The following is a 12859-nucleotide window of genomic DNA, read 5'->3' on the forward strand; positions in this document are numbered from 1 at the left end:
AGTGAGCAAGCCAGGGTCCACCTGGTTCCTCCTCACTGGGAGCTTAGCTTCTCTTGCAAACACTGTGGCAACTGATGTCAGTGTGGTTCATGGGGACATAATAGTGGAGTGTCACAGATGTCCTTTAGAAAGGACCAGATGCCCCAGACTCTGACCGCACAGCCTGGTAGCTGCCAGACAATGGGGTAAAGGGGGAGTCAGTCACAGGTGCAAGGAGCAGGGTGTTGGGACCACATCTTCACCAAGTCAGTTTACCAAGCTCCGCCTCTGCAGCGGGTGCAAGGAGCACAGGGCCCCAAGCACCAGTTTGCTGACTGCTTTTTTTTCGGGTCTGTGAACTTGGTTGGATTTTTCTCTCTCTCTCGTCTCTCTCCCCCATTCTCCTTCCTTCCCTCGTGTGTGTGTGTGTGAACTGTGCATGTCCATGTTATATGCATGTGTGTATAAGTCAGAGCACAGCCTCTCAATTGTCATTTCTCAGGAGCTGACTACCTTTTATTTTGAAACTCAGGACCTTTCACTGGCCAGGAATCCCCCAAGGAGGCTAGGTTGGCCGGCTTGCAAGCCCTGGGGATCTGCCTGTCTTTGCCCCCCCCGCCCCCCCCCAGCTATAGGACTACAAGCAGACATTACACCAAACTTTTCTAACGTGGATTCTTCTAGGGGATCAAATTCAGGTCCTTGTGCTTGTGAGACAAGCACCTTAGCAGCCTCGCTAGCCCTGCCCGTAGATTCACGCCTTTTCAGAGTCCCTAGAAACTGTAGTCCTGCACGTCACATCCACTGTTTGTTTTGGGGGCTGTCACATAGCTTTCTAGGAAACGGTTCTACGAACTAGAACTAGACAGTTGCCCACCGTATTCAGGCTTGACCTCTCTAACTTTTCTTCAGACGTTAAGATTCCCTAACCCGGGGCTGGGGAGATGCTCAGGTGGCAAAGTGCTTCCCTTGCAGGATGTGGACTCGGGTTTGATGCCCTGTGTCCACTGAGAAAGCGCTAAGCATGATGGTGTGTGCTTGTAACCTCATTGAGGGAGGTGGAGACAGGCAGCTGCCAGGTCTCACTGACCAGCCTGCCTAGCCTGATGGCTGAGCTCCAGGTGCCAGTGAAAGGCCTTGTTTCAAAAGCAGAGAGAGAGAGAGAGAGAGAGAGAGAGAGAGAGAGAGAAAGTGGTGAAGAAGGAAATGGGAAAGAAAGAGAATCAAAAAGAAAAGAGAGGGAAAGAAATGAGGAAATGTAGATGGTGTCTAAGTGACACTAGAGACTGTCCACTCGCACACATGCACATGCGTGCACACACGCGTACACACATGAACAAGGACACACAAAGTCCCTAACTTGGGACCCACTGGTCAACAAGAACTGGTTGAGTAGCCCCTGCTGCTCCCCATGACAGATGGCGGGGTTTCCAGGGTCCTGCGAAGCTCCCCTCTGTGTCCCAGCCCCTGCCCAAGAGGATGGAGCTCAGCAGAGCGGGCAGGAGCGACAGCCACACTGATGCTCCCACGGGCTCTGCTGTGTGCTGTCCCCCTCTGGCCCTGGCCTGCCACCGCCCTCACTTCACAGATGAGGAAACTGAGGCACAGGATGACTCACTAAGGTGACAGCTTCAGCACTACCTGTCATGACCCAAGCCTCTGGGCTAGCCCCAGTCTGCTCCTGTGGTCTGTCTCCTGTTAGCTCAGGAACACCATTTAAAGGGGTAGATTACATGGTCCAGTCTCCCCGAAGTTTCGGACGGCCTCTCCCATGGCATTTTCCGAGCACTCTCGGGAGTGTGCTTGTTTCTTCTCTCTTGCCTTCCTAGCCTTGAGCTCAACCCCAGGACACTGTCCACATGCAGCGGCTCCTGCTGGCTCCAGCCCAGCCCCATGCGCTTCTCCAGCAGCTCTTTTGTCAGTAGTGCCTCGGCCAGGGTAGGCCAAGCTGCTAACTCAGTCTGCTCTTGAATGTCCGGCTTGATTTTAACACCAACCCCACCCCTGCCAAGTGAGACCGAAACACTTTTCAATCTCACGCTGTGAAGCAGCCACTCAGGACATCGTTCTTCTTATTAAAAGCATCCTGTGAGGCAGTGGCGCCCAGCAGGGGCCTGTGGGAGCAGTTTGTCCTGTGGCTGGTTCCCGGGAACACATGCCGTTTGTGCAAGGCCCTGAAGACAGGCGCGCTAGGCCTTGAGGACTGAGGTGTGCTGGCTTCTCAACTGTTTAGTGCCAGCCTTTCTAGCTCTGAGGCGTGGGCCTGACTGACAAGCTAGCCTTGGAGGCTGTCCACACGGCACAGTGGACTGAGGACAAGCCCAACTCAGTGAAGACTCCCAGCTCTTGTCCACTTCTTCATCTTTACAGCACTGAAAAGTCTAGGTGACCCAGAGGATACATCCCTAATGAGGACACGTATTCAGACATTGTATAAATGAGGGCTACCCACACATTTCTGTTGTTTTTTACCCTGCACACAGTGGCCACAAGTACTGGAGAGGCATGTGGGGAGTAACCAGCTTGAGCTATCTGGGGCTTGGTGCCTGGGATGTGATGGGCAGCCAAGAGGGCTCCATTTGCCAGAGCTTCTGTCTGCAATGCTATGGATCCTGCCCTTTGCACCTTGTTTGGTTTTTGGTTTTTGGTTTTTGTTAAGACAGTGTCTCATTTGTTAAGACTGGAATTGGTCAATTCAGCTAGGCCGACTGGCCGTGGAGCATCAGGAATCTGCCTGTCTCTCCCAGACCACCACGGGACTTTCAGGCATGTAACTCCACACCCAACTCTTCGTTTTCCAGGAAATAGAACTCAGACTCAGCTCCTCGTGCTTGTGTGACAAACACTTTACTGCCTGAGCCATCTTCCCTTCACCACCTTTTCTGGTCAAAGACATAAGTGTCACGTGCTACCCATGTCCTTCCGTTAGGAGGAAAATGATCCAGGGAACCATCTGGACAGGAGTGGGAATTTCTTGCATTGTCTTGCCAGGCTTGTTCGCTTTGAAGGAAAGTGCTAACATAATTGCCCTAGATTTTACTTAAGACACAAGGAGCCAGGCGATGGCTTTAATCCCAGCACTCGGGAGGCAGAGGCAGTTGGATCTCTGTGAGTTTGAGGCCAGCCTGGTCTACAAGAGCTAGTTCCAGGATAGGCTCCAAAGCTAGAGACATCCTGTCTCGAAAAACCAAAAAAGAAAAAAAAAACAGACCCAAGGAAGACCTTTCTTCTGATATATCTGTGTTTGTGCACATGCAGGCACACTTACATACCTGTGTGTATGTTCCTAGAGGCCAGAGGCCAACCTCAGATGTCATCCTCTGAGACAAGGTGTCTCCTTGGTCTGGAGCTCACCAGTCAGGCTAGGCCGGCTGGCTAGTGAGTCAGGTGTCTGCCTGTCCTCATCCCTCCCCTCCCCTGCGGTGGGATGGTGCCTACCACTCACCTTTTGCCTGGACTCTGGGGATCGAATTCGTGACTTCATGCTTACAAGACAAGCATTTTCCCTTCCCAGCTGAGCTATCTCCCTGGCCCAGACACGGAATATTCTAAGCTGAAGGGACATGCACCATTATTCACTAACTGAGAAGGTTCAAATAGATTCCACTTCCATAGTGGGAGAGCCGGCAAGGCACCATGAGATCCCTTCATTTTAGGAGGTCAGAGCTGGCCCCAGCTTCAGAGTGCCCACAGCAGGGTGCTCACCCACAAAGCGCGTGATGGATGAACAGCAATGAGTGTCCTCCCCAGAGGCGCAGTACCTGACCTGAAGGCTCTGGAGGTACAGTTGTTCCAGTGACCACTGAGTGTCCTCCCCAGAGGCGCAGTACCTGACCTGAAGGCTCTGGAGGCAGACGGTTGTTCCAATGACCACTGACTGTGGCAGGCAGAACAGGAGTTAAAAAGATCTGCTCTCCAGACATGGGGCTGCCTGGAGGCTCCAGAAAGCTAGCTGCTTCTCCAAAAGAGCTATCACTCTTGGATGCTCCCAGGTGACACATGCACACACGTGCTTGGACACACAAACATACACACACATGCACACATGCATACACGTGCATGCACACACAAACATACACACACGTGCACATGCATACAACTTGGACTCTCAGTATAAGCACCTTTCATTCTTGGATGTTTTGGTCCCCTGGCCACAACCCAAGGACAGAGGACCCAGCATTCAGGATCAAGGCATCACGCTTGCTTTCTTGATCCTTGGTCATAGAGACAACCACAACACTGGCTATTCAGCTTCAGCCAGCTGCCCCTCCTTGGCCTCATCACCCTGCAGGCTGCATTTATATATGCTGGAGCCTTATTACAACATAGACCTGTTGTAGTACTTATTTTTCCTGTTGCTGGGACAAAATACCAAACAAATGCAATGTTTGAAAAAGGATTTAAAGAAATTCTCTAGGGAAGGACCTGGCTCACAGCCCATTCTGGTAGGAAGAGACCTGAGCAGGAGCATTGATGTCTGGTCCATCACAATAGGACAGCATGGGGGCAGGAACACAGGTGCCTGGTCACTTTGCATCTGCCCTTGGAGAGCAGAAAGACATGAGTTCTGTCACTCAGCTTGCTTTCTCCTTGTTATTCAGTCCAGAGCCCCAGCCCATCTGTGGGGGTTTGAATAAGCTCTTCCTCCCATGGTTTGTGTGTTTGCGAACTTGGTCCCCAGTTAGTGGTGTGGCACATTTCAGGAGTTGGCAGAGGTGTGGCCTATGTCACTAGACGTGGGCTTTGAGAGTTTAAAGAGTCGCACCCTTTCAGGTTTCCTCTCTGCTTTGTGTTTTCTGTTCAAGATGTGGCCGGTCAGCTTCTGCTCCAGCTGCCATGTGTCTCACCGTCACAGCGGACAGTGATCCCGCTGCACCCGTAAGCCAGAAAAGCCTTCCTTCTATACATGGCATTATTCATGGTGTTTGTCACAGCAGCGGAACAGAAACTAATACGCTGTCCCACACCCAGGGCGGGTCTTCCCTGCTCGGGGAAACCTTTCTGGAGGCACCCTCATAGCTTCACCCAGGAGTGTTTTTCCATGGTGATTCTACATCCCTTTACACCGACAGAGAAGAGCAACCAGCAGACCATCTATGCTGTGCAAAGGCTCTTGTCAGTACCTGGACAACAGGGCTTCTCAAAGAAACACGCTTCTCTGGTCCACTCACACAGAACACACGTCCTCTGAGCTGGTTCCATCTTGTAGTCAGAACTGAAAAGGCAGGAAACTCGGAGGTGCCTGTTCTCCAGGGAGTGGACAGCCTGTGCTGAGGGAGAATGCTTTTGTACCCTGGAAAGATTTGTCACTTGTGTTGGTTTACTAAAACACTGAGGGGCCAGTAACCAGGCAGGAAGTATAGGTGGGGCGACCAGACTAAGAGAATTCTGGGAAGAGGAAAGGCAGAGACACAGTCACCAGCCAGATGCAGAGGAAGCAAGATGAGAATGCCTTACTGAGAAAAGGTACCAAGCCATGTGCCTAAACACAGATAAGAATCATGGGTTAATTTAAGTTGTAAAACAAGTTAGTAATAAACCTGAGCTAATAGGCCAAAAAGTTTATAATTAATATAAGTCAATGCGTGTTTCTTTGGGACTGAACAGCTGCAGGACTGGGCGGGACAGAGACTTCTGTCTGATGAGCCTCCAGTCTGATACACAGGACCCAGTCTATGGGTCATGACCAGTGGGAAGTCTCTTGTCACCCTCTCTGCGAGATGTCTCCACGGCGCATGTGACTTATCTCAGAACCATCCTGCAGCTGACATGACTTCTAGTCGTGTTTTCCTGACTCACGTGTTCTGAGTTCTCTGCGTAAGGACCCCACTTCGTTCACCACTGTGACTGTCATGAGGCCCTAAGGAGTTCAGCCTCCAGGGAAGGGCTCTCTCTGTTTCCGTCCAGCCGTTTCTTCACACAAACGTCTCCTCACCAGACCCTACCAGCCAAGGAGCATGTGGTGTTTGAGTTAGCATACAAAAGTTTTGGACTTTTAGTGGTGGTCACCTCCACTCCACCTCCTCAGGGTCTCGCCGTGCAAGATCAAAAACAAATGTGCAAAATGTGCATTTTTTCAGGGGGCAGGGCGTGGTCTTTGAACATTCCCCGCTTTGAGCTTCTTCCTCAAAAACTTGAAAAGAGAGACATTTCTTTGAAATGACATATGAGGTGTGTGTGTGTGTGTGTGCGCGCGTGCGCGCGCGTGCGAGTGTATGCCTGTGCATGTGCATGCACGCTGTGCTGGAAGAACATGATTTAATCTGGATTTCTAATTTTTTTCTTGAAAAAACAAAATAAAACAAAAAACCCACAATGAAAACATTGTGTGGAATGATCACATTCAAATGCCAGCTGAAAGAGGATTTATTTATTTATTTAGGTGTGTGGATCTAAGTGTGTGTGAGTCTATATGGGTGAAGAGGTGTGTGGATCTGTGTCTGGTGCATGTGTGTGTGTGTGTGTGTGTGTGTGTGTGTGTGTGTGTGTGTGCAAGTGCACATGCATTTTGCAAAGACCAGAGCAGGACATCAGCATCTTCCCCTCTCAGTCTCTACCTTCTTCCTTTGGACAGGGTTTTCCCCTGAACCTGGAAGTAGGCTGGCAACCAGCAACCCCCAGGGACATTTGTCCCTGTCCCCTACAGCACTGGCTTCCAGGCGGCCGTGTCTAGCTTTTTGCATAGGTGCCAGGAATTAGAACTCAGGTCCTCATACTTGCACGGCAAGTGCTCTTACCCGCTGAACTGTCTTCCCAGCCCAAAGTTAGCTCTTGTTTCCTGTTTCTCCTGGTGTTCCTGGGCTGCTACTGCAACCTCTGTATGGGAGAGACCCTCTCAAGAGCCAGAAGCTAAAACCTCCTCACAGATAGCTTTGGGTAAGTGTTTTTTTCTGGAAGCTTCCATCAGGAGCTTGAAGTGAATGACCTCTACTAAGCTGAAATATCCAAGACTTCAGATGAACCGGTGCTATCCTTCATCCCTTCAGTTACTGCATGAAGAGCTGGGGCTGCAAAGATGGCGTGGTGGCTGTGGGTGTGAAGCTCTGAGTGTGAGCCTGAGTGTGACGGAACGAGTGTGTGCTGTCCTGTTACAGCGGGGCTCCAGGGACTGGGCTGCAGGCTGGTGCAAGGGCCAGTGGGCCAGTGAACTGTGTGTGGTGATACAGAGGGCCGTAGACATGAGCCAGTGCCTGTCCAGAAAAGAGAGGTCGTCTGCTTCTATGCAGCTTAAGATGCCAGAACCAGGCTGGTTCAAGTGCCTATTGTCCCCTGTTGGCTCCCCGCTGGCTCCCCGCTGTGTCTGGTTTGCCAGTTTAGTATGTCAGAGAGATGTGGTTTCTGTTTGCTTAGTTCCTAGTGGCGAGCTCCACAAGCGAGAGACAGTGAAGTTAAAATTTCAGAAGCCTGGAGAGGTGGTTCAGTAGGTAATAGACTTCCTGCTCTTTCAGAAGGCCCCATTCAGTTCTCAGTACCCATATCAGAATCCAGAATGTGACCCTAGCTCTGGGGAATCGCGTGTCCACTTCTGGCCTATGGGTATCTGTACACATGCAGCACACACACACACACACACACACACACACACACACGCAATGCACTAAGTTAGTAATCTTTTTTAATTCAGGAGAAACGTTTCCTATCGTTGAGAATTCTTCCCGTTAAAGCGAGTTGGGCAGCTCAGGCTATAATCACAGCAGGCTGATAATCTTCAGAGGGAGGATGGTTGTACATTCGAGGTCAGCTCGGGCTGCCACATAAGACTCTGTCTCCCACTTTCCCTGAAACTGATAGCGTTAAATTCAAATGTCTACCAACAGCTTAGCAGACAAACAAAACATGGTCTGTCCATGCAGGGGAAGAGCATTCAGCCTGAAAAGGAGAGAAATTACAGCCTACTCCGCAAATGGATGAACCCCATGGACATACGCTGAGTGAAGTAAGCCAGACACAAAAGGACAAGGGCTATACTGATAAAAGTGTTGTCGTGTTCGCAAAGGCTGACTGCAGAGTGACTATCGTCAGAGAACGGGACTAGTGGGCTGTTTGGTGGGGACAGTCCCCTTTAGCGTGCTGAAAAGTCCTGTAGGTGGAGGTGGTGACAGCCTCACAGCCTGAGTGTGGTGCCGCTTGACTATCTTCTTACAGTGGTAAAAATGGATGTTTGTGGGCATGTTCCCGTGTGGGAGGTGCATATGTTGTATGCGTGCATGTTTGCACATGCACATGTGTATGGAGGCCAGAGGTTAGTCTCTGCTCGTTCTTCAGATGCCCTCCGCCTTGTTTTCTGAGATGCGGTCTCTCACTAGGATCTGAGACCTGGCAGTGGGGCTGGGCTGTCTGGCCAGAGAGCCCCAGGGATCCTCCTGTCTTCCTCCTCAGAGCTGGGTTTATGAGTGTGTACCACCTCGCCAGACTTTGCATGTGGGTCCACTCAGTTACCTCCCCAGCCCCAGCCCCACTCTCAATGTTAATTATCAAGCCACGCACGCTGGCGGGTGCCTCCAGGACTGAAACCACCAACACGCGTGTGTCAGTTCGGAGCTGAGTCAGCCCCCAACTGCACTTGGCCTGCGCTCAACAAATCATCGTGATAATTGCAGGATGCTCTTTGCTTATTGAAAGAAAATGCCTGGGTGCCCCAGAGGCAAACATAATTATGGGCTTTAGGAAAACAGGGCCTTTTAACAAGTAGGCTGGGAAAAGGCTAAGGACTGGAGCATTCCCGTTCCTCTGTGGATGCTTCCCGCAGTCACAAGGCCGGTGGCCAGGGAAGTGGGGCTGGGTCTGACTGTGCATCGCTCACATCAGCAGGGCTGCTGACAGCTCCGGTGCCTTGATAGACGTGCTGAAATAAGGCTGCCCCTCGTAGTCTAAATGCTAGGAAATTCTCTTCTATAGTACTGTGATAAAAGAGTTAAGTTTACCATTTTGGGGGACTGGGGAGATAGTAAAGAACTTGCCATGCAATCATGAGGATGCAGGCCCCACATACGTGTCAGAAACCTGGAATGGTGGCATGTGATGTGCTTGCTATCCCAGCACCAGGAAGGCAGAGACAGGTGGGTCACTGGGACTAACCAGTCAGCCCAGTCGAATCAGTGAAACCCAAGTCCCGTTGAGAGACCTTATCATATAAAACAGTGTGGATGACACCTAAAGACAACACCTGAAGTCGTCCTCTAGTCTGCACATACATGTGAACTCATGTGCACACATGTACACACACACACACACACGCACACGCACACGCACACGCATGTTCGCAGAGCAGAGAATTAGCTATCTAAGCAAATGCCCCCAAGCCAGGCTTGGCCTTGCTTCACAGATGGTTCTAGGTAAATATGTACAGCCTGTGTGCACAGTGGATCTGAAGTAGCTACCTGACGCTACTGAAGCCACACGCAGCCAAGCCGGGGTGGGCAGAAGCTGGCGGGAGTCAGAGCCTGTCAGCGCTGTCAGCCCTGATTTGCGGCCAAGCTGGGTTCCCCAAGTTCAAAGAGCATTGAGCTGCTTGTCTTTGTCAAGAGCACGGCTGGGGATCTTTTATGTGGAAGATGTAGGATTCTCAGGCTGGCTTTGATTACTTATTCATCCTCCTTCGTGGGTGTGTGATAGCGCAGGCAGCACGGAGTCCCTTGTCCTGACCACTCTCGCTCAGGAATTCATGGAGCTTAAAGCCTTTTGAAAATTGTTTTTCCAGGGAGGGGGAAAGTTTTTGAAGTCCTCTCTCTCTCTCTCCCTCCCTCCCCGCAGTTCCTCAGCAGCTCCTGCCGCCTTTCCATGCGCCTTTGCCGATTGACATGAGAAACCAGGAAGGACGGTACCATTACGATCCTCACTCAGTCCACGGTGTTCATGGGTAAGTGTTGGCTTCCATCTGCTTGCTGCTCCTGGTGCGCAGCCACCTGCCCTTGTCCTTTAGGTCACGGAAGTGCAGTGGCTGTGCACCCATGATCCTTGCATACTGGCCACCTTCTGGTTCCTTCTTAGTAGCAAGCTCGGATCACATGTCATCACTACGACCTGTGACTTTAAGCTTCCTTGTTGGTCCCTACATGATTGGAGGCTCATCACCTCCCCAAGCTCAAGTCAGAAATATAACCTTAGGTATAGACTGCCCTGATATAGTGGTTTGGAGCCCCCTTTATACTACCCCAGGTGTCCCCTGCTCTTTAAAACAAGCCCAGAGTGATGCTAAGGGTCTCCTCCTGCCTCCCATCTTGAGGTTCCCAAGGAGAAAGGCAACATCTTGATTGCCTGGGCATTCCACCCAGGACCTCCGGCCCCTGGCAGACACTCATTCTCTTGGTGTTTGCTCTGTTCTCAGCCCCTCCACCTCCTACACCACCACTCTCCTAGCAGAGGAGAGACCCCGTGACTCTTCCCGCTGCAGTGACAAAGAACACGACCAACTGGTCACATGGCATCCACATTCAGGAAGCAGAGAGAGATGAATTCCGGTGCTCAGTTGGCTTTTGCCTTTTTTTTTTCTTCAGTGTGGGACCCAGCCCATGTCATAGTGCCTTCCATAGTTAGAGTGGGTCCTCCCCAAATAACCTAATATAGAAAGTCCTTATAGGCATGTATGTGTGTCTCCTGTTCTCCATTGCCAAGCTGACCATCAGCATTAACCATGGCAGCGGTCTAGGCTTGGCTGTTTCCCTACTCTCAGCCTCTGCACCGCTGTCCATGCTTGGGAAGGGAGTCCCTCTCCCTGTCCCCTTCCCCTCCCACTCTACTCTGGCCGTTTGTACATATCAAGTTGCTGTTTGGGGTGCTGACTCATAATCCCTGTCGCCTGCCTTTATGGCTGGCTCCTCTAGAAACTCCTCAGCTGCAGAGCCACCTCCTGAGGAGAACTGAATACGACCCTGTCTGGATTGTAACACTGTTGCCATAGCAGGATAAGCTGTTATTATACGTGCTCCACATAGACTCTGGGCTTCCCCTGGGGCTGTACTGACAATGACAGACGCATAGAAGGCACGCACAGAGTGTTGATCAGAGAGTCCCCGCTGGCACCCCACCTGTGGAGACTCTATCTCCCAGTAGAATAAAATTGATCGGCATAGCAATGCACTCAGATGTTCAAATCGTTGTGCCTTTGCTACGCTCCAGCCAGCCCATCAGTGAAACTGTTTCAGCACACCTACTGCCTTCTAGACAGTAGACAGAGTCCCCTACCAGACAACCCGGGACTTTGGCTTTCTTTTGAAACAAATTTTAAGTTTAATGTTGGGGAATGACAAGATGGCTCTGTGGGTAAAAGTGCTTGTTGTGTAAGCCTGGTGACCTGAGTTCATCCCCTGGGACCCATGTAAGGCAGAAGAGGAGAACCATGGTTGTCCTCTAACCGCCGCGTGTACTTACATGCACCCACATACACAGATAATGCACCATACACAATAGCCAAGTTTTCATTTTGGAGCAAATTCAAGCATGCAGAAGTTGTAAAAACTAGATAGGATAAACAGTGTGTTCTCCATTCAGCTATTCAGACATTAACATCCTGTATCATCCAGTACCAATACGGTGAAGTAACTCACATATCCGATACAAATGTGGGTAGTTTTCCCTTACGTCTGTGTTTCCTTGGGCAGGATCTCACACTTGAGTACATGAATTTGTGTGTGTGCAAGTGTGTGCACACACACAAGTGGAGGCCAGAGCAGGACATCAGATGCCCTTACTCCCTAGAGACAGAGTTTCTCCTTGAACCTGAAACTAGACAGAGCCAGGAAGCCTCCATGACCTCTGGTTTGTATCTCCCCACAGCAGTGACTTACAGATCACAGCCATGCTCAGTTCTCTAAGTGCGTGCTGGGGATTAGAACACGGTCCATGTCTTGGGCAGAAAGTGCTCCTGTCCACTGAGTTATCTCCATAGCTCCTTAACCATGGCTATTACCTTGTTGCTCACTGGCTTCCATGACCTTTGCAGCAGACTGGATAACTAAGGGTTGTGTGCTCACTTCCTGTGGCTATAACAAATGACCAGCACAGTGGCTTTAACAACACAAATGTTTGCTCACACAGTTCTGGAGAGAACACGTGCCTCTGTCTTTTCCCATTTCTGGAAGCCTGCATCTATTGACTTGTAACCCCAACCTCACAGCATCCCCACCTTTCCCCAGCATCCGCCCTCTCGCTGCTCCTCTCTCCTGGTATGGTGTTCTTGGTACTTGCTGCTGCTTTTAGAGGTGGTCCAGCTGGGTCCAGGATCATCTCTGCATCCTAACATCTTCCCCCAAATCACAACTATGATGCAGATGACATTGACAGGTCCAATAGGTTAATATGCAGCTTCTTAGGGGCAGTATTTAATCATTTGATATCACCAAGTCCTGGTGCGGAGGCTGGGAGGTAGCCCATGTGCTTCTGTGCGGTTTAGGGGACTGGACTCGGGGACGGAGCCCAGGAGGATCTTGCCTGTCAACCCCACTACCAGGAAGTAATTTAGGCCCTGTGACCTGCTAGGTCAGCCTGAGAGGCTCCTTGAGAGCCTCAGGATAGCTGGTGTCCACCAAGAAGACCAAGAAAGGGCTGGCCTAAAGCTCTGGAAGGCACACCTCTTCATTCTCCTACTCCCTCCATCCCAGGTGAGAACTAGACAACGCCTGTAAGAAAAATGGCCGCGTAGTTCTGGCTTCCGTGATTAATGTGGTCTGAGCCTAGTGGAGTCCCCAATCCATCAAGCCCTTGTGGTAGTCTGCTTGCTACCACCAATGTGTCTAATTACACAAGCGGCACGCAGCAAATGAGGTACCATGTCATCTCTTGTCAGTAGAGTCTAAGCCAAGCTTCTGCTTGCTGCTGGGTGCACTTGAACACTCAGATCCCTGCCTGTGGCTCTTAGGATCCTGATAACTCCAGGAGCGGA

At 50.9% G+C, this 12859-nt stretch overlaps 1 protein-coding gene across 4 annotated transcripts in view; it reads left to right on the forward strand.

The window, feature by feature from the left end:
- Gli2 (GLI family zinc finger 2) overlaps positions 1-12859 on the forward strand; it is a 225402-nt gene that overhangs the window by 157253 nt on the left and 55290 nt on the right. For 3 of the 4 annotated variants that reach the window (XM_087906602.1, XM_085688365.2, XM_085688366.2), the window contains one exon: positions 9733-9838. The exons of the other annotated variant lie outside the window; for it this stretch is intronic. In XM_087906602.1, coding sequence (XP_087762728.1) covers positions 9733-9838 — 106 coding nt within the window. The remainder of the gene's footprint in view (positions 1-9732; positions 9839-12859) is intronic. 4 annotated transcript variants of the gene reach the window in all.

This window comes from Myodes glareolus, chromosome 5, assembly GCF_982192425.1.
Source record: "Myodes glareolus chromosome 5, mMyoGla1.1, whole genome shotgun sequence".
Taxonomy (NCBI): Eukaryota; Metazoa; Chordata; class Mammalia; order Rodentia; family Cricetidae; genus Myodes; species Myodes glareolus.